A 26,308-nucleotide genomic window follows, 5' to 3' on the forward strand; every position below is an offset into this window, starting at 1 on the left:
AGCAAGGTTGTCTGCAGATGGGATGTCAGTGTTGGTTGTTGTGACAGGCGTTGTGACTAGTAGTTTGCTCACGAGATGGTATAGTTTCTTCATGTTTTTGAAGTCTGGGCCAATTTTAGTTTTGTAGTACAACCTTTTGCTCTGCCTGATTGCGTATTTGTATTTCCTTTGTAGTTGTTTCCATGTGTTGAGTGTGTGTTCGTCTTTTATTTTTTTCCATGCGCATTCCAGTTTCCTAGATTGTGTTTTTAGTTTTTTCAATTCTTCATTGAACCACGGTGTCGAGTTGTGTCTACATGAAGTTCTTATTTGTAAGGGTGCTATTTCGTCTAGTATGTATCTGCATCTTTTGTCCCATTCTGAGAGGTAATGTATGGATTCCATCGTAGTCTGTCACGTAGCTGGGATATTGCCAGGGCTAGAGGAGGCTTTAGCCCCAGTCTTCTCCTTTCTTTTTCCCATAAATCAAGGGATAAGAAAGAAAGCTTAGCAAGGCACAGTGGAGGAGCAAGAGCGTTCAAAGCACACCTCCTCTCACGAACGCCATCTTGAATCAAGGCCGTGTATCACTACGCATTTATTTTCATTTTAAGAAAAAATTAACACACATGAAAGACTTCCTAATGTGTCCAAACTGATTGTATACACATTAATTCATAAGTTAACATGCACTGATATTGTACACATTAAAATGTTTAAGGTATGTTAAACTAAATATGTGCTACTCAGAGGAATACCAACTTGACTGTAATCAAATTAAATTGCATAATGCTAGCCAATTTGCTAATGTATATTTCACTGCTGGATTCAAAAGAGATGAAGCGCTGTGTAGATTCTCTCGTGGACTCTTAATTTTAGGCAGAATGTAATAGGTCATTATCACATAGATATTTATGAGGCTTATTTATTTATTTATTTATTTATTTATTGCACTTGTATCCCACATTTCCCACATTTTTGCAGGCTCAATGTGGCTTACAAAGAGCTGTTATGGCATTGCCATACCAGGGTAATACAACTGTTGTTACAAAGAAGTCAAAGAAGACAGGAGGGTCTGGTCAAGCAGTTATTAAAGATACATTCTGGATACAGGTGGAAAGTTTTTGTGTTAGAGTTAGTTAAGGGTTCTCGTGGTTGGCCTTGTTGAAGAGGTAGGTTTTCAGGGCTTTGCGGAATTTGGTTAATTCTTTGATTGTTTTCAAGTGCGTGGGGAGAGCATTCCATAATTGCGTACTCATGTAGGAGAAGCTGGTCGCATGTGCTAGTTTGTATTTCAATCCTTTACAGCTGGGGAAGTGTAGGTTAAGAAAGGTGTGGGAAGATCTTTTAGCATTTCTGGGTGGTAGGTCCACGAGATTCAGCATGTAGGTCGGGGCATCTCCGTAAATGATTTTATGAATGGTCGTACAGATCTTGAACGTGATGCATTCTTTGAGTGGGAGCCAGTGTACTTTCTTTCATAAGGGTTTTGCACTTTCACATTTTGTTTTACCAAATATAAGTCTGGCTGTAGTATTTTGGGCTGTTTGAAGTTTCTTGATGTTCTGTTCCTTACATCCAGCGTAGAGTGCATTGCAATAGTCCAAGTGACTTAGTACCATTGATTGTACCAGGTTCCGGAAGATGGCTCTTGGGAAGAAAGGTTTTACTCTTTTGAGTTTCCACATGGAGTGGAACATTTTCTTAGTTGTATTCTTTGCATGAGTTTCGAGTGTGAGATTTCGATTAATGGTAACTCCCAGAATTTTCAGACTATTTGAGACGGGAGGGAAAAGTTAGGGGTGATTATGGAGGTGAATTGATTTGTGTTGTGTTGTGAGACACTGTGGTTTTTTCTGCGTTGAGTTTTAGTTGAAATGCGTCCGCCCAGGAGTTCATGATTTGGAAGCTTTGGTTGATTTCGTTGGTGATTTCCTTTAGGTCTTGTTTGAACGGAATGTAAATTGTGACATCATCTGCATATATATATGGGTTGAGGTTTTGGTTGGCTGCAAAACTCCTGCTTCATTGATCTGGAAAGCTGTGCATTGGAACTTAGGATGCGACTTTAAGACTATCTTATTGTGTTGAAACTGTGTGAACGTGACCAATACTTGAAACTCACTGATACTTCTGGCTGAGATAACTGCTACCAGGAGAAATACTTTCCAAGTCATTATTTACAGCCAAGCCACAAGGTACCACCGTATCTGCTCTGGCCCAGGAGACAGAAACAGACACCTTGAAATCCTGACTGCATCCTTCGAACAAAAAGGCTACAACCCCAAAATAATCTCCAAGAATATTGACTCCTCCCTCAAAACACCCAGGGAAAATCTGCTACAGTACAAAGAAAAAAAAGCCACAGACAGAATCCCCCCCTTATAGTGACATACAACCCAGAGCTGGAAAAATTAAGAAAAATCATAAAAGATCTGCAGCCTCTACTCCAGGAGGATGAATTACTGAAAGAGATATTCCCACCCCCACCAGTGCTGGCCTTCCGACAGCCACCCAACTTAAAACACAAGCTCATCAGAAGTAAGCTCCCAACACAGACTCAAAAAGAAGAGAATGGCACACATCCCTTGCAATATATTCAGCTGCAAACTATGTCAAAACATTTCACAGGACCCCACGGTCATTCACAAAGAAAAAATATTCAACATTAAGGAATCTTTCACGTGCTCATCTTCCAATGTGGTATATATCATTCAGTGTAAAAAATGCAACGAAGGCTGCTACATTGGAGAAACAAGTCATATGCTAAAGAAGAGATTTAATTTACTTAGACACCATATGGAAAATGCTAGTACCAATCAGGATGTCACCTCTGTGGGGCAGCAATTTACAAAACCAGAACACTGTACCAGTGATTTCATGGTAAGAACAGGAACGTAAGACCTTTGAAGTCAGAATGATTAAATATTTTGACACCCACCAGACAGGACTTAACAAAGATCTGGATTTTCTAGCCCTTTATAAACCTTAAAATTGTATTGCTTTGTCAGCCTCCTATCTCCATGTCCCTCATCCACCCGACTCTTCCTGTCTCCACCCCCATCCTGTTAGACTGTCACTGAAATGCTTTGATGTTTCACTTATATATACTGTCATCTACCAACATTTGCTTATTTCCGATCTGACGAAGAAGGGCAACCTTCGAAAGTTAATCAAGAAATGTATTAAATTATGCCCAATAAAAAAGGTATCATCTTATTTTCTTTTCCATGTTTTATTTTGTTTTGTTTCTATTGATGATTACACAGTCATAAAAAAATTTCAAACTATATCATCAGAGTTAGCAGTATCAATCCTCAAACTGAAATCTCCCAACAAAATTGTCTTGAATAAAAGGTAACACCAAACCCGCTAACCATTCAATCTAAGGTGAATAATCCTATAGCAGGATAATAAATTACTAAATTCAGCATAGAAGAGACAGAAGAGACCAATACCAAAATCTTAACACCCTCCAGCTGGACACGTTCCATTTTAGTAAACATAGTAACATAGTAGATGACGGCAGAAAAAGACCTGCACGGTCCATCCAGTCTGCCCAACAAGATAAACTCATATGTGTATACCTTACCTTGATTTATACCTGTCCTTTTCAGGGCACAGACCGTATAAGTCCGCCCAGCACTATCCCCGCCTCCCAACCACCAAAAGTTATTGTTAAAAATCATCAACACCACACCCTCTCCCCTTCCCTCTCTCACTTGAAATAATGCAGAGTACGACACAGGGCACAATTGATTCATCAAAACAACATCCTCCTCACATAACCATGTTTCTGTAGTAGAACATTCATCAAACATCTCATCCCTTATCAGATCAAGCAACACAGATTACTTTATTCCAGACCAAACAAATCTTAATATAACAAGTCACTTATATTGCCTCATTCTAATCAACTCTAAAGTTACCCACAAAGTTGCCCACTAAGGTGGGTGACACACCCATTACGAGTGCCCCTTTGAACCCTTCTTGTATACTTTTCTACGCTTTTAACTTTGTAATTTTTACTTAACTTTCTGTAAGCCACATTGCGCCTGCATGAGTGGGAAAATGTGGGATATAAGCAACCTAAGGTGTTAGAACGTTGATGACGTTACTGGTGGGCAGGGCTTCGCAATGCACAGCCAAGGGAAACAAGTTGCTGCAGTAATAGGCTTGGGTTTGTCTCAGGAATTAGAAGGCTTGGACTTCTCCAAGATATTCACTCAGGTTCCCAGATCTTCCCTGAAAAGAATTTTGCTTTCAAAAGGTCATCTACTAAGATGAATGCTCAAAGAGAAAACCGCAATCCCCTTTGCTAATCTAAAAAAGGAGAATGGCTGAAGCTGTTAGTGGTCCACCTCCTGCAGAAGCCACAAGAAATTGGAGTCTATATGGTGCATCCTGATGCTCAGAATCCACCAATTCCTCAAATTATCCAAAAGTACCATGCTGGATCCAGCACACACACAAGCATTAGAACATTTGTGCTGCACTTTGCACTTAAGAGGTAGGGGAGAGATAAAAAGTCTGCTTCCTGAACAATTCCAGCTAGGAATACTACTATCCACTGGAATGGTGGTATCTGTGAAAACATCATTGGAACTTATCCCCCTCAGGCAAAACTTAGCTGTTTCCCCACTTACCTTGGGAAAACAAGAGTGCAGGTCTGCTTGCAGAGAAGCTCACTGCACTTAAATCAGAGCCTTAAAACCTTGATCAAAAAAGAAGATCTTGCAGGTTCTTAAGACCCCTCCATGGGGGGTCAGGGCCCTTAGGGAAAAAAAATTCACCATGTTCAGGGACCCCGGAGCATAGGAATTAAACAAAAGACAATTCTCTTCATAAAACCGAGACCAGTGAAGGGCCAGAACTTATGGACACCAGGAGCATACACTTCTCCAATAGGGAGCCACCTCTAGGTGCTAAAGACTGACCGAACTGCAAGTCTTCATAGGGGAGTTTCACTTGCTATGCCACCAGGTAATCTACAGCTGGGAGCTGAAGTACTATTTTCTAAGCTCCCTTCAAAGCACTAAAATGTAAGATACTTGAGAAAGTCCTCCCAAAACCTAAGGAAAATGAAACCCCTGCTCCCAGGTATTCCTGTCAGATTACTAACACACTACGAAGGACCCCTTTCCACTGACAGGACCTTCCTGTAAGAACTAGCAATGAAAGCAGGCAGGCAGTCTGCTCTGCTAAAGATTTTGAGACAGAGTTACTTCAGAAGGCTGCCGAAGATGGCCGCTCTTCCCACAACCAATGGGTTTGCAAGGTTCCAATAAATGTCACTTTAATTTTTTATTTTATTTTGCCCAAAACTTAAGGTAGATTTACTAGTGTGTGTTAAAGCATTTGTTAATTTGCACTTAATAAGCATTTTACCGTGTAAAATAAGTTTATCTTGTTGGGCAGACTGGATGGACTGTACAGGTCTTTATCTGCCGTCATTTACTATGTCACTGTGTATTAATGCAATTAACATGAGTTATTAGTAAATGGACCCCATTGATAATAATGGGGCTTGTGTTGAGTAATTCAGGTTAAACTGCAACAATTTGAGATATAGTGTCAACAAACATTAGTAAATGAGGCTCTTTGTGAACTGTTGTGCTTGAAAGTAACTAGTCTCACGGTACCAAAGGAAAGGCACGAGTTAAACGTAAATAAATGTGAAAAAGAGTCAGCATGAGCCTATTCAAAGAAGAATTACAGTACGTGCAACCTCCTTTCACAAAAAAGTCTAACGTGCTGTGAGGTACCTGACAAATGAGAAACTGAAACCTTGGATGCCTCATGCATTCACTATTACTGCCACAAGGGGGTCCATGAATCACAACGCTTCATGTATTTATCAGTTCTTGACAAGTGTGTAGGACCCCAAGAAGCAGAAGAGAGAAAGTGTGCCCTTCTGTCAGTGAGGATTGTCACCTTTAGCAAGGCTGATCTCTCGGATGCTGTAACCCTCCCGCAGGCGAACAGACACCACACTAACAAGATCAGCGTGAACTTCTTTCTCTGTGTGCTTCTTCCTCCTCAGGGCCAGAGCTGGGTTACTGCTTGCTGATATCAAGTGCTCATTAAAGAGCTTGTGCTGGGACACTGCACAGAAACATATTCACTATTAGTAACTCATTACTACCAACAGAAAACAAGTAGAAAGATACAGATAAGCTCTTACATAAATTATTCTTTGAAACTACCGTGGGTACTTTTTACCTTCAGTTTTCACTTCAATTTGCACCTGCTTTACCTGCTAAAATAATGCAAAACTAGCTGTGTTGTTTTAATCTTCCCCCAAGCCTACCTTGAGAGCATCACCACGGTCATAGGGAGTCATGGAGAACATCACGCAGGACAGACAATTTTCAAATAGCTGTTTATATAAGTAAATGGCCTTTGAAAACTCTGTGCAAACACAGTGTCATGTGCAGAACAAACGTGCAGGTGGACATATATGCACAGACCTTCATATGCAACTACAAAGTAGGGAAGGAACAGGCCAATATGACACATATGCATGAATCTTACAAATTACAACATTTAAAACTAAAGTAAATATTAATAATCAATTAAGCAAACCATCGCAATCAGCATCAACCTCTCAAATTAATAATCATAGGTCCTCAATAATGTTAACTCAATGTTTTATTCACAAAAACTCAATAAATGGTTTTTTTTTAATTAGAATTTTGTTAACCTAGTGGTTTTCAACATTTCACCTTCTTTCTTAAACCATGCCACTTTATCCCATGACTACTGGCTTAAGAAGAATCATGTGATGGATACAGTACATACATACACACCCTGCCTCATATCTCTAAAACATCTCCAAAACCTGACACTAAAATCTGATGAGTCTGATGTTACACAGCCCTCAGAAGTCTTTAGAGGACAGCTTGGTTTGATACTCACCACAATAATACTCCGGGTTCAAAGAGTCTCCAGTCCTAAGGAAGGAATACAGGAGGAAAGACTTGTGGTACACATTCATATCTAGGCTTCCATCATCAATCTCAGGACAACTGGACAAATAAGACCCAAAGGTTGCCATAGCAATGAACTTCATCAGTTCCACATTAGGAACGTGCCCGAAGCTGCAATCATAGGAGTAGACTCCGCCCACCTGCAACCAACCAGTAGAACAATATTTAGAGTGGAAAGGAAGCAGGAGTCCAGCAACCATAAACACAAAGAAAAGGGAGAGGGAGGAAACAGGAGTCCTGTCCTCAAGTGAGCATAGATAGGCAAAGGGAAGCGTGCTGCCGTCATACAGAAAAGTACAAAAGAGAAGAAGTTTTGTTGTCATGCAGCTAACCATAGGAGGAGGAGAAGGGCAGAAAGCTATCATACAGTTAGTCAAAGGAGAGGAGGAGAAGGACAAAGAGCTGCCATAATACAGTTAATCAAGGGAAGAGAAGAACAGTAGAGAGGTGCTGTGAAGAAACAGTGTTTTAAGCCTGTAAACTGTATTAGATATTTTCCTGCATTAATTATGTCTTGAAGTGTATTTCTCCTATCTGGCCAGCAGGTGGTGTTTCTCTGCTGTAAAGATGTTACAGAGAATGAATGCTCTTTTCTTTAGTTTAACACAAACTGGAAGCAAGATGCAAGATACAGTATATTTTTTAAATGTGTTCTGGGCTCTGATTGGCCTGGAGTTTGAAGCTAAATAGCAGTTACTGGTTTTGAGTTCAGTCCTAGCCAGGAAGAAAAGAAAGCAGGATCTTTTTGCTTGAGGCTCAGTGTACAACTATATATCCTGATCTTCCCAGGTACTTTTTAGAAAGCAAACAAATGTTTAGTTAGTTTTCTAATTGATCCATTTTTTCAGTTACCTTTTATTTGCTGACTGCACATTTTCTGTCCACTGTTCAAGTGTGAAAGGGGAGAATGTGTGCTCATGTATGTGTGCACTTGGGATGGGAGACTAAGAAAGCAAACAGGATGTTAGAAATTATTAGGAAAGAAATGAAGAACAAAACAGAATATCATAATGCCATTGTATTGCAACTGCACCTTGAGTATTGTGTTGATCAGAATTGTACATATCTCATACAAGATACAGAGGAATTGAAATTTTTTTTCTTGACATCTTTTCGGATTGGTGTGAACAGTATGTTGCCTTTTTCCTGTAGGAATCGGCCTTTCTGGAACATGTATTTCAGATGGGAGGTGAGGTGGTCTATGAATCTATCAAGGGTGGCTTTCATTATGTGGTTGGGACATGTATCTAGCATGCAGTAGGCGGGAGAATTTTTTTTTTAACACTTGTGCTACTGTCTCAGTTGTGAGTTGTGTGAAGGTGGTCCATGTCCTGTCCTCTGGGGCTTCTCCTGTAGGGTGGTCGAGTTTATTTTATCTATTTATTGCATTTATATCCCTCATTTTCCCACCTATTTGCAGGCTCAATGTGGCTTACAATTTTCTGTCATGACTTATGCCATTTCAGAGTAAAGATACAATTGGTAATAGATATATAACATGGATGATAAAGTGAACAGTCAAGTAACAAAGGGAAGAACATACAATAGGTATCACACATTGAACATGAATGACATAATCAAATTAACCATTACAGTATAGGGAGAAAATGCTCCGATTGTTAAAGTAAATGATGGTTAATTATGGTTCAACCATGAGTCTTTATGGTATATCCTTAAGAAATCCTTAATGAAATCAACCAAAGCTTACACATCATGAACACCTGGGCAGTTGCATTCCGATTGAAACTGAATGCAGAAAAAACTCAATGCCTGATACTTACCTCCCAATACAACAGGAATGAATTCACCGCTATAAACACACCAAAACTAAATCTCCCTATTTCAGAAACTTTAAATATCCTTGGAGTCACTATTGACCAACACCTAACACTCGAAACTCACGCAAACAACACAACCAAAAAGATGTTTTACAGCATGTGGAAACTGAAAAGAATAAGACCATTCTTCCTAAGATCCATCTTCCGCAGCCTAGTGCAATCACTCGTACTCAGCCATCTGGATTACTGCAACTCACTATACACGCAGGTTGTAAAGAGCAAATACTGAGAAAACTTCAAACAGCCCAGAACACAGCAGCCAGACTCATCTTCGGGAAACCAAAATACGAAAGTGCGAAACCCTTACGAGCCTACACTGGCTCCCACTCAAGGAACGCATCACTTTTAAAGTATGCACACTAGTCCACAAAATCATTCATGGTGAAGCCCCAGCCTACATGTCTGACTTGATGGACCTACCACCCAGAAACGTTAAAAGATCATCCCGAATTTTCCTCAACCTCCACTTCCCCAATTGCAAAGGCATAAAATACAAAGTGCTGCACGCATCCACCTTTTCCTATATGAGCACTCAATTCTGGAATAAACTGCCACGTAACCTGAAGGCGACCTACGAGCTGACCGACTTCCGCAAATTACTGAAGACTTATCTTTTCGAAAAAATCTATCGAAAGGATCAAAACACATGAAGTCCACTCACGATTTCAGTAATGCATCTATACTTTCCCATCTATACTCTCATCCCCCGTAATCTTAACACACTTACACCTTAATCTACAGGTAATAAGGTTATACCCGAACGCTATTATTATGTAATCCTATCAATGTCTGTTGCTCTTTCATTGTTCCATCGTTCTGCTCCATTGTCTTATTCCCCTTAGCGATACGTAGACTTTGTTTTAACCTAACCCCTCACATGTAATCATAATCGAGTTGTAACAAATTGTATTTCCATCAACACAATGTATTAAAGCCACATTGAACCCGCAAACAGGTGGGAAAATGTGGGATACAAATGCAATAAATAAAATAAATAAATAAATATCATGATAAAGAGATGTGTCTTCAGTGCTTTGCGGAAGTTAATTATGTTGTGAATTATTTTCGTCTATGAGGGTTTCGAAGTTTGTGTTGTTTAGTGTTAGGGTGTTCCTTAGGTTGAGGATATTCTCTTCGAAGAATCTGGCAAGTTTGCATACTAATAGGGGTTCTCGTTTGCCATTATCAGAGGCTTGGTATTTATTATGTTAATTATAATTTTGTATAGTATTTTTTGTGTCCTTATGGTCTAACCTATATGTTCTACGTAGTATTTCCTTTTAGTCTGTCTCATTTTGATCTTGACCCTATTTCAAGCAAATTTCCAAGCAGTTTTGTTTGATTAATTTTTGTTTTTCGTTCATGCTTGTTCTAGTCTTCTGCAAAGGGTTTTTGCTACTTTCAGTTCTTCATCATACCATGGGGCTGATTTTGCGTCTCTGTCCGATTTTTCCTGAAAGGTAAAAGGTTAGGTGCCGAAAGCAACATTGAAGAGGTGGGCTTTGAGCAAGGATTTGAAGATGGGTAGGGAGGGGGCTTGGCGTAGGGGCTCAGGAAGTTTATTTCACGCATAGGGTGAGGCGAGGGATTGGAGAACGGCGGATGTAGTCCCTCTTCACAAAAGTGGTGATAGGGAAGAAGCTGGAAACTACAGGCCGGTAAGCCTCACTTCGATTATTGGAAAAGTAATGGAAGCGATGCTGAAGGAAAGGATAGTGAATTTCCTAGAAGCAAATAAGTTGCTAGATCCGAGACAACATGGTTTCACCAAAGGGAAATTGTGCCAAACGAATCTCATTGAATTCTTTGACTGGGTGACCGGAGAATTAAATCAAGGACATGCTATGGACGTAATCTACTTAGATTTCAGCAAAGCTTTTGACACGGTTCCCCACAGGAGGCTCTTGAATAAACTAAACAGGCTGAAGATAGGACCCAAAGTGGTGAACTGGATTAGGAACTGGTTAACGGGCAGACGCCAGAGGGTGGTGGTAAATGGAGTTCGCTTGGAGGAGGGAAAGGTGAGTAGTGGAGTGCCTCAGGGATCGGTGCTGGGGCCGATTCTATTCAATATATTTGTGAGGGACATTGCCGAAGGGTTACAAGATAAAGTTTGCCTTTTTGCGGATGACACCAAGATTTGCAACAGAGTGGACACCCATGAGGGAGTGGAAAACATGAAAAAAGATCTGCGGAAGCTAGAAGAATGGTCTAATGTTTGGCAATTAAAATTCAATGCGAAGAAATACAAAGTGATGCATTTAGGGAGTAGAAATCCAAGGGAGACGTATGTGTTAGGCGGGGAGAGTCTGATAGGTACGGATGGGGAGAGGGATCTTGGGGTGGTAGTATCTGAGGACCTGAAGGCGACGAAACAGTGTGACAAAGCGGTGGCCGTAGCTAGAAGATTGCTAGGCTGTATAGAGAGAGGTGTGACCAGCAGCAGAAAAGAGGTTTTAATACCCCTGTATAAGACGTTGGTGAGGCCCCACCTGGAGTATTCTGTTCAGTTTTGGAGGCTGTACCTTGCGAAGAATGTTAAAAAAATGGAAGCGGTGCAAAGAAAAGCTACGAGAATGGTATGGGATTTGTGTTACAAGACATATGAGGAGAGACTTGTTGACCTGAACACGTATACCCTGGAGGAAAGGAGAAACAGGGGTGATATGATACAGACATTCAAATATTTGAAAGGTATTAATCCGCAAACAAACCTTTTCCAGAGAGGGGAAGGCGGTAGAACTAGAGGACACGAAATGAGATTGAAGGGGGGCAGACTCAAGAAAAATGTCAGGAAGTATTTCTTCACGGAGAGAGTAGTGGATGCTTGGAATGCCCTCCCGCGGGAGGTGGTGGAAATGAAAATGGTAACGGAATTCAAACATGTGTGGGATAAACATAAAGGAATCCTGTTCAGAAAGAATGGATCCTCAGGAGCTTAGCCGAGATTAGGTGGCAGAGCCGGTGGTGGGAGGCGGGGCTGGTGGTTGGGAGGCGGGGATAGTGCTGGGCAGACTTATACGGTCTGTGCCAGAGCCGGTGGTGGGAGGCGGGGCTGCTGGTGGGGAGGCGGGAATAGTGCTGGGCAGACTTATACGGTCTGTGCCAGAGCCGGTGGTGGGAGGCGGGACTGGTGGTTGGGAGGCGGGGATAATGCTGGGCAGACTTATACGGTCTGTTCCAGAGTCGGTGGTGGGAGGCAGGGCTGGTGGTTGGGAGGCGGGGATAGTGCTGGGCAGACTTATACGGTCTGTGCCCTGAAGAGGACACGTACAAATCAAGGTAGGGTATACACAAAAAGTAGCACATATGAGTTTATCTTGTTGGGCAGAATGGATGGATCGTGCAGGTCTTTTTCTGCCGTCATCTACTATGTTACTATGTTACATTGTGTTGCAGGGTACAGGCATTTAAGTTGGGTCGGTAGGGTATGCCTTTTTGAGCAGGTTAGTTTTTAATAATTTCCGTAAGTTTAGGTGGTCATAAGTTGTTTTCATGGCTTTTGGTAATGCGTTCCATAGTTGTGTGCTTATGTAGGAAAAGCTGGATGCATAGGTTGATTTGTATTTGAGTCCTTTGCAGTTTGGGTAGTGGAGATTTAGGTATGTTCGTGTTGATCCTGTTGTGTTTCTGGTTGGCAGGTTAAATGGTCAGTATTCTCAATGGAGAAGGGTAGTTAGTGGGGTTCCCCAGGGGTCTGTGCTGGGACCACTGCTTTTTAACATATTTATAAATGACCTAGAGATGGGAGTAACTAGTGAGGTAATTAAATTTGCTGATGACACAAAGAGGGGAATAATCGAACGGGGACGACCATCTCTAAGGGCGCCCATCTGTAAGGACGTCCCAGCGAAGGGTGGGGAACCGCTATTATCGAAACAAGATGGGCGTCCATCTTTCGTTTTGATAATACGGTCGGGGAAGCCCAAATCTCAACATTTAGGTCGACCGTAGAGATGGCCGTCCCCAGTTTTCGGCCATAATGGAAACCGAGGACGCCCATCTCAAAAACAACCAAATCCAAGGCATTTGGTCGTGGGAGGAGCCAGCATTGGTAGTGCACTGGTCCCCCTTACATGCCAGGACACAAACCGGGCACCCTAGGGGGCACTGCAGTGGACTTCACAAATTGCTTCCAGGTGCATAGCTCCCTTACCTTGTGTGCTGAACCCCCCAAATCTCTCTCAAAACCCACTCCCCACAACTGTTCACCACTACCATAGCCCTAAGGGGTGAAGGAGGGCACATACATGTGGGTACAATGGGTTTCGGGTAGATTTTGAAGGGCTCACATTTACCAGCATAAGTGTAACAGATAGGGGGGGATGGGCGTGGTCCGCCTGCCTGAAGTGCACTGCACCCACTAAAACTGCTCCACAGACCTGCATACTGCTATCATGGAGCTGGGTATGACATTTGAGGCTGACATAGAGGCTGGGAAAAAATGTTTTTAAAGTTTTTTTTAGGGTGGGAGGGGGTTGGTGACCACTGGAGGAGTAAGGGGAGGTCTTCCCCAATTCCCTCCAGTGGTCATCTGCTCAGTTTGGGCACCTTTTTGAGGCTTGGTTGTGAAAAAAAAATGGACCAAGTCGACCAAATGCTCATCAGGGACGCCCTTGTTTTTTCCATTATTGGCCAAGGACGCCCATCTCTTAAGCATGCCCCAGTCCAGCCTTCGCTACGCTTCCGACACGCCCCTGTCAACTTTCATCGTCCCCGCGACAGACTGCAGTTAAGGATGCCCAAAATCGGCTTTCGATTATGCCGATTTGGGCAACCCTGAGAGAAGGACGCCCATCTCCCGATTTGTGTTGAAAGATGGGTGCCCTTTTCTTTCGAAAATGCCCCTGAAAGTTATTCAAAGCGGGAGGATTGTGGAAAAATTACAAGAGGACCTTAGGAGACTGGGCGTCTAATGGCAGATGACGTTTAATGTGAGCAAGTGCAAAGTGATGCATATGGGAAAGAGGAACCCGAATTATAGCTACATCATGCAAGGTTCCACGTTAGGAGTCATGGACCAAGAAAGGAATCTAGGTGACATCGTTGATGATACATTGAAACCTTCTGCTCAGTGTGCTGCTGCGGCTAAGAAAGTAAATAGAATGTTAGGTATTATTAGTAAAGGAATGAAAAACAAAAATGAGGATGTTATAATGCCTTTGCATCAGTCCATGGTGTGACCACACCTCAAATATTGAGTTCTGGTCACCGCATCTCAAAAAAGATATAGTGGAATTGGAAAAGGTGCTGAAAAGGGCGACTAAAATGATTTATTTGTTGCATTTGTATCCCACCAATGAAGAAAGGCTAAAGCGACTAGGGCTCTTCAGCTTGGAGAAAAGGCGGCTGAGGGGAGATATGATAGTGGTCTATAAAATAATGAGTGGAGTTGAACGGGTAGATGTGAAGTATCTGTTTATGCTTTCCAAAAATACTAGGACTAGGGGGCATGCGATGAAGCTACAATGTAGTAAATTTAAAACAAATCGGAGAAAATATTTCTTCACTCAACGTGTAATTAAACTCTAGAATTCTTTGCCATAAGTACATAAGTATTGCCATACTGGGAAAGACCAAAGGTCCATCGAGCCCAGCATCTTGTTTCCAACAGTGGCCAATCCAGGTCACAAATACCTGGCAAGATCCCAAAAATGTACAAAACATTTTATACTCCTTATCCCAGAAATAGTGGATTTTCCCCAAGTTCATTTAATAACCGTCTATGGACTTTTCCTTTAGGAAGCCGTCCAAACCTTTTTTAAACTCCGCTAAGCTAACCCCCTTTACCACATTGTCTGGCAACGAATTCCAGAGCTTAATTACACGTTGAGTGAAGAAATATTTTCTCCGATTCGTTTTAAATTTACTACATTGTAGCTTCATCACATGCCAGCGAATGTAGTAAAGGCAGTTAGGTTAGCAGAGTTTAAAAAAGGTTTGGACAGCTTCCTAAAGGAAAAGTCCATGGATCATTATTAAATGGACTCGGGGAAATCCACTATTTCTGGGATAAGCAGTATAAAATGTTTTGTACTTTTTGGGGATCTTGCCAGGTATTTGTGACCTGGATTGGCCACTATTGGAAACAGGATGCTGGGCTTGATGGACCTTTGGTCTTTCCCAGTATGGCAATACTTATGTACTTATGAGAATCTATAAGCTAGTAGATCTACGTCATGGCCTTTGATGTGGGTGGCGGTTACTGCTGGTTGTTGGAAGTGCCATAGTTTGAGGAATTTGTTGTAGTCTTTGGAGCTAAGGAAGTGGAGGTTAATATCTCCTACTAATATAGTGTTGGGATTAGCTGTACAAATGTTTGATATGAACTCCATGAAGGTGGTTTGAGTCGTTTTCCAGTTTCCTGGGAGTTCTGTAGAATAGGATGCAGCATAACTGGTTGAGTAGTTTGGTCCTCGATTCTAATTGAGGCGATTTCCAGTTGTGGCGTTATGAATTCCACTATAGCTTCTACCTTTAAAAAGGATCTGTATGGCACTGCAATACCCCCACCTCTTTTCCCATTTCTGGTCCAGTGTAAGATTTTGTAGCCTGGTGGGCATAGGACCAGAATAATAGGGTCTTCTTTCTTGTGGATCCATATTTCATTTAGGAAGGCCAAGCCAATGTCTTCATTGGTTATCCAGTCTTTTATTGTTTCTGTTTTGTTTACCACTGATCTGGTGTTGATGTAACCCATTGGGTATTGGTAGATAATCATCTTCTGGTAGCGTGACTGTGGTTATTTTTGTTAGTTGGCGTTTATTTGGACTTCTGTGTTTCTTGGTTTCCTTTCTGGTTTTCTGTTGTGCTTGGGGGTCGATTGAATGATTTTCATTTTTTGGAGTGGCACATCCGGTTGTTTGGATTCTACCAGGGAAGAGGTTGGCTCTGCCTGCTGGGCAATGCATGTTGCATAGTATTGGTATTTTGTTGGTTATTTCTCGAGTAAGGGCATCCGTAGATGTTATTAGCATTAGGGTTGTCCTCCCTCTGCTCCCGTACCCTCGCTGCTCCTGCTGGCAACACTAGGCTTGTTCTGTGGGTGGAGGTCGTGTTGCTAAAATGATCCTTGTACTGCTGATGGGGGTTGAGCATTAGAGGCCCCGTGTTTGGATGGTTCTCTGCGTGACTTGTGGGGTCTGGGGGCATGTATGCATGGGCTGTGTTCGTCCGTTACTTGTCAGCCCTTGCACTGGGAGTGGAGTTGTGGGTGCTTGGAGGGGGGAAAGATGTTGGCTTCTGCGTTGTTCAGCCTCGGTCTGGTTTCTAGGCCTCATCGCATGTGGGGGCTGTTTTCCACCGGTGGGTAGATGAGGCGCTGGGAGGAGAGGAGCAGCATGCTAATCGTGTGGAGGCTGTTTTCCACCGGCAGTCAGCCAAGGCGCTGGAAAGAGAGCGGTGTGCTGAGCGTGTGGGAGTTGTTTTCCGCCAGCAGTCAGATGAGACGCTGGGAAGAGGAGTGGCATGCTATCTGACAAGTCACCCACTTCACAGTCTGTAAGTGCAGCCTTCAGTGCAGACCTCCCTCAGTGCACTCCGTGGGCTTCTTTCAGGCATCTCCGACATTCTGCTCCGCTGTGGTGCACAAATCAGGTCCTCAAGGCTCCTACAGCTCCCTTGTGTCCCAGTTTAGGGTAGGGGATGCCACCTGCTGATGATACAGCAACCTCCTTTATCGGGCCACTGATCCACCCTACCTCTGTCGCTGCAGCGTGTGGGTTGCGACATGTTAACTGTTATTTCCAGGATGGTAATTATTGTTATTGTTCTGACTGCATTTGCTAATTCAGCCACTGTTCTCTTTATATGAAAAAAATCAATAAAAATGGTTTGAACTGAGAAATCGAAATCCTTCACCACACCTTCTATATCCTCCTCTAACTTATCTCTTCTACTTCTGTCAGTTATTGTGCCAAAAAAGTCTCCAAAACTTATAAGCAGCTTCATGAATGTTTAACCCATGTAAGAAAGGGGAGAACGCCTGGGAAAATGAATTTGATTTTCCAACAGATACTGGAAACTCTTCTGGTCCAAAACAAACCGTCCAACACTGTCTATAGGAATCTCACAGTCCTCTTTTTTCATAATGGATAATCGACTCCTAAAATAGCAAAAGTCACAAGAAATCACCTTCCATCTACATGTTGGGTCCTGTTTGGCTGCAGACGGTTCTCTCTCTCACTTATTTTTTCACCGTCCTAATGTGAACACCTATTAGAAATTATCATATTTCCTACCAAACTATTATTCTCCAGTCTGCTACTCCAGGACTTTTGAATTCAGACCCTTTCCATAAGATATTTGATGTCTTCTCATATCACGGTTCTACACTAGAAAAATAACAATAACATCTAATCTCCATAGTCTTTTCCACTTAGTTTTAAAAGCTTTGTACCACAGCATTAACAGATAGAATCTAACAGCCACTGCAGGGTCTAGTTTAGTCTTCCCACCCACCCCTAGGACAACTCTTCATTTATAGTCAGTTATTGTAATTAGAGTAACAAGCAAGGAGTGCTCTTACAGAGTTTTAACTACATTTCATTACCATCTAAGAAGGAAACACTAAATAAATCATACAATATACTATATAAACTAAAAGATACTTTTATATTAGGCTAATATCCTTAATACTGTAGCAAGTTTTAAATTATTGAAAAACTCAAAAACACTAAGATGGAGTCAGCAGTCCAGCAGCGAGACGGGTGCTATCCAGTCTTTTGCATTGAGTGTTACATGTATTGTTATCTCCCAGTTGGTGAGATGTCATATATGTGTGCCCGATGCAAAGAGCTCCTAGCTCTCAGAGAACGTGTCCGTTCTCTTGAGGCTAGAGTAGCAGACTTGGTGGAGCTGAGGGAGACAGAGAGGTACATAGAGGAGACCTACAGGGATGTTGTAGAGAAGTCCCACCTCCAGTCTGGTAGCCCTTGTGCTACCCTGGAGGAGAGAGGTCTCCTAGAAGGAGAGCATCACCCTGGTGAAGTAGGAAGTACTCCTGAAGCCAGGACCTGCCCACTAGGGGATGTACTATCCTCTCGCACCAAGGATATGTCTCCAAGTGCTGCCCGGGAGGGAAAGGTTAGGACAGCTGTTGTAGTTGGTGATTCGATCATTAGGCATATAGATAGCTAGGTGGCTGGTGGACGTGAGGATCGCCTGGTGACTTGCCTGCCTGGTGCGAAGGTGGCGGACCTCACGCGTCACCTAGATAGGATTCTAGATAGTGCTGGGGAGGAGTCCGCTGTTTTGGTACATGTGGGTACCAATGACATATGAAAATGTAGGAGAGAGGTTCTAGAAGCCAAATTTAGGCTCTTAGGTAAAAAGCTCAAATCCAGATCCTCTAGGGTAGCATTTTCTGAAATGCTACCCGTTCCATGCACAGGGCCCAAGAGACAGGCAGAGCTCTGGAGTCTCAATGTGTGGATGAGACGATAGTGCAGGGAGGAGGGTTTTAGATTTGTTAGGAACTGGGCAACATTCTGGGGAAGGGGGAGCCTATTCCGAAAGGATGGGCTCCACCTTAACCAGGGTGGGACCAGGCTGCTGGCATCAGCATTTAAAAAGGAGATAGAGCAGCTTTTAAACTAGAAAAGGGAGGAAGGCCGACAGTCGCTCAAAAGCGCATGGTTCGGGATAAGGTATCTTGCAAAGATACCTCACAAACAGGGAAGATAGGGTTTCTGGATAGTGAGGTTGCACAACAGACCGTGGTAGGCCAGGTGCCCTTAAATACAACTAAAGATCAGACAAAAGATGGCAAATCACTAGTGTCCAGTACTAAGCAGACAAATAGGAACAACAAACATGCTCTGAAATGTCTACATGTAAATGCTAGGAGTCTAAGAAATAAGATGGGAGAGTTGAAATATATTGCACTAAATGAAAAATTGGATATAATAGGCATTACTGAGACCTGGTGGAAGGAGGATAACCAGTGGGACACTGTCATACCGGGGTACAAAGTATATCGTAGTGATAGGGTGGACCGGACTGGTGGAGGGGTAGCATTGTATATTAACGAGAGCCTTGACCCAGATAGATTACAAATTCAGCAGGACACAAATCACACCTTTGAATCATTGTGGGTTGAAATTCCATGTATAAAAGGGAAAAAAATGGTGATAGGAGTGTACTACCGTCCGCCTCGCCAGGATGAGCAGGTAGACGCAGAAATGATAAAAGAAATCAGAGACGCAAACAAAATGGGCAATGTGATAATAATGGGTGACTTCAATTATCCAAATATAGACTGGGTAAATGTAACATTGGGACACGCTAGAGAGGTACAATTCCTTGATGAAATCAAGGACAGCTTTATGGAGCAGCTGGTGCAGGAGCCGACGAGAGAAGGAAAAATTCTAGACTTGGTCCTTAGTGGAGCGCATGATCTGGTGAGTGACGTTATGGTACTGGGGCCGCTTCATAACAGTGATCATAATATGATCAGTTTTAATATCAACCTTGAAGTAACATTACACAGGAAGTCAAATACGTTAGCGTTTAACTTTAAAAAAGGGGACTATGATAAAATGAGAAGAACGGTGGAAAAAAAAACTTAGGAGGACAACTGAGAGGGTAAAAACTGTACAACAGGCATGGACGCTGTTCAAAAATACCATCCTGGAGGCCCAGGCCAAACATATTCCGCGAATTAGAAAAGAAAGACGGAACTCCAAAAGACAGCCGACCTGGTTGAAAAGTGAGGTGAAGGAAGCTATTAGGGCTAAAAGAAACGCCTTCAGAAAGTGGAAGAAGGAACCATCTGAAAATAGAAGCAGCATAAGGAGTGTCAAAGCAAATGCAAGGTGCAGATAAAGAAGGCCAAGAGGGATTACGAAAAAAAGATAGCATTAGAGGCAAAAAAACATAGTAAAAATATTTTTCGGTATATTAAAAGCAGGAAGCTGGCAAAAGAATCGGTTGGGCCGCTGGATAACTGAGGGGTAAACGGGGCGATCAAGGAAGACAAAGACATAGCGGAGAGATTGAATGAATTCTTTGCTTCAGTCTTCACCGAGGAAGATTTGGGTGGGATACCGGTGTCGGAAATAATATTTCAAACGGACGAGTTGGAGAAACTTACTGATTCACAGTAAACCTGGAGGACGTAATGGGGCAGTTCAGCAAACTGAAGAGTAGCAAATCTCCTGGACCGGATGTTATTCATCCTAGAGTACTGATAGAACTGAAAAATGAGCTTGCGGAGCTACTGCTAGTGATATGCAATTTATCCTTAAAATCAAGCGTGGTACCAGAAGATTGGAGGGTGGCCAATTTAATGCCCATTTTTAAAAAAGGTTCCAGGGGAGATCCGGGAAATTATAGACCAGTGAGTCTGACGTCGGTGCCAGGGAAAATGGTAGAGGCTATTATTAAAAACAAAATTACAGAGCACATCCGAGGACATGGATTACTGAGACCAAGTCAGCATGGCTTTTGTGTGGGGAAATCTTGTCTGACCAATTTACTTCAATTCTTTGAAGGAGTAAACAAACATGTGAACAAAGGGGAGCCGGTTGATATTGTATATCTGGATTTTCAAAAGGCGTTTGACAAGGTACTTCATGAAAGGCTACAGAGAAAATTGGAGGGTCATGGGATAGGAGGAAATGTCCTATTTTGGATTAAAAACTGGTTGAAGGATAGGAAACAGAGAGTGGGGTGAAATGGGCAGTATTCTGTATTCACAATGGAGAAGGGTAGTTAGTGGGGTTCCTCAGGGGTCTGTGCTAGGAACGCTGCTTTTTAATATATTTATAAATGATTTAGAGATGGGAGTTACTAGCGAGGTAATTACATGTGCTGATGACACAAAGTTATTCAAAGTTGTTAACTCGCGACAGGATTGTGAAAAATTACAGAAGGACCTTACGAGACTGGGAGACTGGGCGGCTAGATGGCAGATGACGTTTAATGTGAGCAAGTGCAAGGTGATGCATGTGGGAAAAAAGAACCCGAATTATAGCTACGTCATGCAAGGTTCCACGTTAGGAGTAACGGACAAGAAAGGGATCTGGGTGTCGTCGTCGTCGATAATACACTGAAACCTTCTGCTCAGTGTGCTGCTGCGGCTCGGAAAGCAAATACAATGTTGGGAATTATTAGGAAAGGTATGGAAAACAGGTGTGAGGATGTTATAATGCCATTATATCGCTCCATGGTGCGACCGCACCTTGAGTATTGTGTTCAATTCTGGTCGCCAAATCTCAAGAAAGATATAGTGGAATTGGAAAAGGTGCAGCGAAGGGCGACTAAAATGATAGCAGGGATGGGACGACTTCCCTATGAAGAAAGACTAAGGAGGCTAGGGCTTTTCAGTTTGGAGAAGAGACGGCTGAGGGGAGACATGATAGAGGTATATAAAATAATGAGTGGAGTGGAACAAGGGGATGTGAAGCGTCTGTTCATACTTTCCAAAAATACTAGGACTAGGGGGCATGCGATGAAAGTACAGTGTAGTAAATTTAAAACAAATCGGAGAAAAATTTTCTTTACCCAACGCGTAATTAAACTCTGGAATTCATTGCCGGAGAACGTGGTGAAGGCGGTTAGCTTGGCAGAGTTTTAAAAGGGGTTAGACGGTTTCCTAAAGGACAAGTCCATAAACCACTACTAAATGGACTTGGGAAAAATCCAAAATCCCAGGAATAACATGTATAGAATGTTTGTACGTTTGGAAGCTTGCCAGGTGCCCTTGGCCTGGATTGGCCACTGTCGTGGACAGGATGCTGGGCTCGATGGACCCTTGGTCTTTTCTCAGTGTGGCATTACTTATGTACTTATGTAGGTCTTATGAAGAATCTGTTGCATTGAAAGCTCACAGCCTTCATCACTTTCAGAAATTATGGTCACCATTTGATAACTAATGTTTATCTCTTCAGTACTCCAGCTACATACTCAGAATTATGTATTTTTTTCTAATATTTTTATAATTAAATTCTCGGTTTTCTTATATGTTACTGATTTTTTATATTAACTGTTGTAAAACTCACTAAAAAAACTAAATAAAATCAATTATTGAAATTGCCAAGAAGTGGAAACAAGGAATTTCCCAACAGCTTTCACTAGACGCCTTTTTAAATCTCCCAGTGCACTGAAATGAACTCCAATGCTTCTGTCAAAAAGGTACTCATAAATGTTTACCATTTTTTTTCTAGATGGTAATATTACCATGTTTAGTTGTTTTAGCCTTGGACTGGTTTGTTGGTATTTCCAAATTAATATTTCATTATACTGTAATACATCAGTAGATGTAAAGAATAAAAAGGAAGATATACATTGATTTTTATTTGATGTTTATCAAAAAATGTAATGTATTCAGTGTTTGGAAGTGTTTGATATCAGCAATTATCCATCTAAGACCTGTAATTTTGACACAACAGAGTCAAAAACTTTGGACCCTGTGCCTGCATTATATCAGGTCTATAGCGTATTTGTAACAGAAGCGGAGCTAGGTTGACGGCGCAGGGGGAGCGAAAGCAGCACGAGAGCAGACTTCCGTCAGCACCAGCGCACATTTTCAATTCAACATGTTGAGAAAAATATAGGCGCCACTGATTTGTAACTGTCCCTGATATACACCGTTTGATCATTTCAAAGCCAGTAAAATCTACGTGGATTAACCTCTCTCTGTACATTATCATTTCTAACTGTAATGAAAGAAAAAGGCCTATAATTAGATTCTTCTCTTAAAACCTCAGAAGTTTACTACCTGCTAGACCAATTACCTACTAAATTTGTAAAAGGGACTCATTCATTCCATGTTACTCATGGATCTTTAAGTCAAAGGTGTTCCTTCACTGCCGAAAATGTCATACTAATGCCACTAATAGGAAAGAAAAGGAGGGGGGGGGGGGTCTGCCTCGGCAGAACAAGACACTATCTAAAGTTATCTGCAGCTATAGTTTATTAAGATCCATTTCATCCTATAAGAAATAAATGTGTGGACACTCATTAAGGAAGAAGAACTCTACCTGTACAAAGGAGCAGGCGACAGTACCACTGCGCAGCTGATTCAACAGCGTCTCACACACAGCAACATCAGGAACACTGGTCACGCCATCTGTAATGATTATTATACCTGCAAAGACATTTTCCTATTTGAGTAATATTTCCTGGTGTCATTCTGACCTTATTATGAGACACAGCCCCAGGCAAGGGGGTTCATCATAATATGATAAATCTGATTGACCTCCCAGCAAGAAACATGTCTGTATCCTCGCGAAAGTACCTCATCCTGCAATACCCAACAGTAAAGGTCTCAAGTACAAAACTTATTATGGATCTAATTTCTCCTTCCTGGGCAGCCAACTCTGGAACTCTCTCCCTAGACCTATCTGAGCAATCCATGACCACCTACCATTCAGGAAAGCATTAAAAACCCATTTATTCAAGCAAGCCTACCCAAAAGACCCAGATTAATCTTATGAACCCATCTACCTTACATATACCGAAAGACTCTATCTCCCACCTTACCTTCCTCTCTATCACCTATCTCTACCTACCCATCCATCCATCCTATTACTACCCATCATTAGTATGTTATACTTAATTTCCTACTTTACATAACAAAATTCTGTGTTACCTATTACTATGTAAGCCGCATTGAGCCTGCTTTTAGTGGGGAAAGTGCGGGATGCAAATGTAATAAATAAATAAACATCCTTCAAGTTCAAGACAGTATTCAGAGCCCACACTCCCACTCAAGATACCTTTCCATTAATACTGCACACAAAAACCCAGCTCCTCCCTCTCCCCCCACCCAGGGCAAATTCCACAATATATCCTTTTCGGTGGAAGTAGTGCATGCCTGTGAGCATAAGGGGCTGGCAGGAGACCATGTGAAAAAACACTGACCTGCACTGGAATTAGTAGGCAGTAACTGCAATGCCAGGATTCCCTGGCGAATCATGCTGACCAGTCCTATGTCCGCCGTTACTATGGACACGCCCACCTTTTTATCTGCAGACGTTCCTGCGTAGTCTGTAGGACTGTCCTCACTCAGAGGGTATGCCTGTACCTGAAACTCAAAAAAACCACAACTATGAATTTATGCACTACTTTTCTTCATAATATTTAACTATAAAACCAGCAACATTTATACACCCCCATACTTCCTCCCAGTAATCTTCTGTGCTAGTCTCTTCTGGTTCTGCAAAGAAAACAATTCATGCTAAATTTTGGTTAAAAGATGGAAGACTACAAAGTTCTGACTGCTGAAAACCAGCTGCTGTGTTTCTACAGCCATTTTAAGACCACTTTAGACGTTCTCATGCTGTATGAAAACAACTGGTCACACATCTCCTTGCAAAACCATAAATATAATACAATAGAATCAGCACTTCTATACTGCCTGTGCCATTTCGCTCTAAGCAGTTTACAATAAGATTATAAAAAACATCACTTAAAAAACAAATCCTTTTGCATTACACTGAACAAAGAATTAATCTCGATGCTCCCAAAAATTTAGCAAATAACCAAGCATGATTAATGGGAAAAGAGAGAGAGAGGTTTAGAGCCAAAAGGACATCTTTCAAAACATGGGAAAAAAATCCAAATGAAGAAAACAAAAAGCAACATAAAGCTGGCAAGTTAAATGCAAACCATTGATAAAGGTGGCCAAAGTGAATACGAAGAGCAACTTGCCTCGGAGGCAAAAAACTCATAGTAATACATTTTTCAGGTATATCAGAAGCAGAAAGCCTATGAGGGAATCCGTGGGACCATTGGAGCATCAAGAAATAAAAGGAGCACTCACAGAGGACAGGGCCATAGCAGAGATGCTGAATGAATTTGTGGCCTCGGTCTTTACTGAAGATGCAAGATATCTACCTATACCAGAGATGGTTTTCAAGGTTGATGATGCAGAGGAACTGAAAGAAATCTCGGTGAACCTGGAAGATATACTGAGTCAAACCAACAAATTAAAGAGTAGCAAATCACCTGAACCGGATGGTATACACCCAGTGATGTGCTGGTAACTTTTTAACAACAGGCTCTCTCCCCGGTCCACCTCTGCGCTCCCCCATCTCTGTGCCCTCACCCCCCAAATTGCAGAGCTGGCTATACCTCTCGCCACGAAAAGAAAAAAAAAATTGCATGCTCCCAGGTTCCAATCTAATTCATGTTTAATATGGGATAAAATGCCATAAATAAGTAAATAGATAGAAACTCTGAACGTTGAGCACCTGATTCTCATAACATGTCTGTTTTAGAAGCCCTTTACCAGGAGAAAAAAAAAATCTCTGCACCAATATAACAGGGTTAGGGTGTCAATATAACCAGCCCCTCCAAATGACACACCAATTATGATATATAACAAATTACTACTCCACCTATGAAAAGTTATTGCCTTATTACACTTCTGTGTGTGTGTGTATGCACAAGCCGGCATGTTTGAAAATTCAACTTTCATTTTTTTTCTTAACAGTATCCGGTCCACGGTCCCCACCCCACCTCACCTATTTGAGACCTCCTCCCCGCTCCCCTGGTAAAAAGTTATTCCGTTATTATACTTCCTCTGTACACAACCGTATGCACAAGCCAGCATGTTTGAAAATATTTTTTTGACTATCCTCCCTATGGTCCCCACCCCACCTACTCCAGGCCTCCTCCCCGCTCCCCCGATCCGCAGGGTCCCAGCACGTACCTAAAGGCAGGCAGTCTAATGCATTCTTTCCTGCCCGCTACCTTGGTGGTCTAATGGATTCTTCAGGGCCCGGGTAGGAAAGATCCCCAGTCTTTCCTACCCGCTACCGGCACTGACCCTCTGCTGCCGCATCGTCTTTAAAATGGCTGCGGCAGTGGAGGGTCAGTGCCGGCAGCGGGCAGGAAAGACTGGGGATCTTTCCTACCCGGGCCCTGAAGAATCCATTAGACCACCAAGGTGGCTGCCGGGGGGGGGGGGGGGGAGGAGGAGAGGTGCCGCGAACCGGCTTACCCTGCCTCAACAACCGGCTCGCAAAATGTCAGAAAAATTAACAACCGGCTCTTGCGAGCCAGCTCCGGCACACCACTGTATACACCCCAGACTGATGAAAGAACTCAAACATGAAATTGCAGATCTGCTGTGATCTGTAACCTGTTAAAATCATTCATAGCACCCGAAAATTGGAAGGTGATCAATGTACCTTGAGTATTGTGTTCAATTCTGGTCGCCGCATCTCAAGAAAGATATAGTAGAATTGGAAAAGGTGCAGCGAAGGGCGACTAAAATGATAGCGGGGATGGGACGACTTCCCTATGAAGAAAGACTAAGGAGGCTAGGGCTATTCAGCTTGGAGAAGAGACAGCTGAGGGGAGACATGATAGAGGTATATAAAATAATGAGTGGAGTGGAATAGGTGGATGTGAATCGTCTGTTCACGCTTTCCAAAAATACTAGGACTAGGGGGCATGCGATTAAACTACAGTGTAGTAAATTTAAAACAAATCGGAGAAAATGTTTCTTCACCCAACGTGTAATTAAACTCTGGAATTCATTGCCGGAAAATG

General features: G+C 42.3%; 1 protein-coding gene across 6 annotated transcripts in view; it reads right to left on the reverse strand.

Moving 5' to 3' along the window:
* Positions 1 to 26,308, reverse strand: part of SZT2 (SZT2 subunit of KICSTOR complex) — a 484,798-nt gene that overhangs the window by 409,740 nt on the left and 48,750 nt on the right. For all 6 annotated transcript variants that reach the window (XM_030207429.1, XM_030207428.1, XM_030207430.1 and 3 more), the window contains exons 5-8: positions 23,672 to 23,834; positions 22,789 to 22,895; positions 6,898 to 7,108; positions 5,914 to 6,084 (exon numbers count right to left, since the gene is read on the reverse strand). In XM_030207429.1, the coding sequence (XP_030063289.1) occupies positions 5,914 to 6,084; positions 6,898 to 7,108; positions 22,789 to 22,895; positions 23,672 to 23,834 (652 nt within the window). The remainder of the gene's footprint in view (positions 1 to 5,913; positions 6,085 to 6,897; positions 7,109 to 22,788; positions 22,896 to 23,671; positions 23,835 to 26,308) is intronic.

The sequence above is a fragment of the Microcaecilia unicolor genome, chromosome 6 (genome assembly GCF_901765095.1).
Source record: "Microcaecilia unicolor chromosome 6, aMicUni1.1, whole genome shotgun sequence".
Taxonomy (NCBI): Eukaryota; Metazoa; Chordata; class Amphibia; order Gymnophiona; family Siphonopidae; genus Microcaecilia; species Microcaecilia unicolor.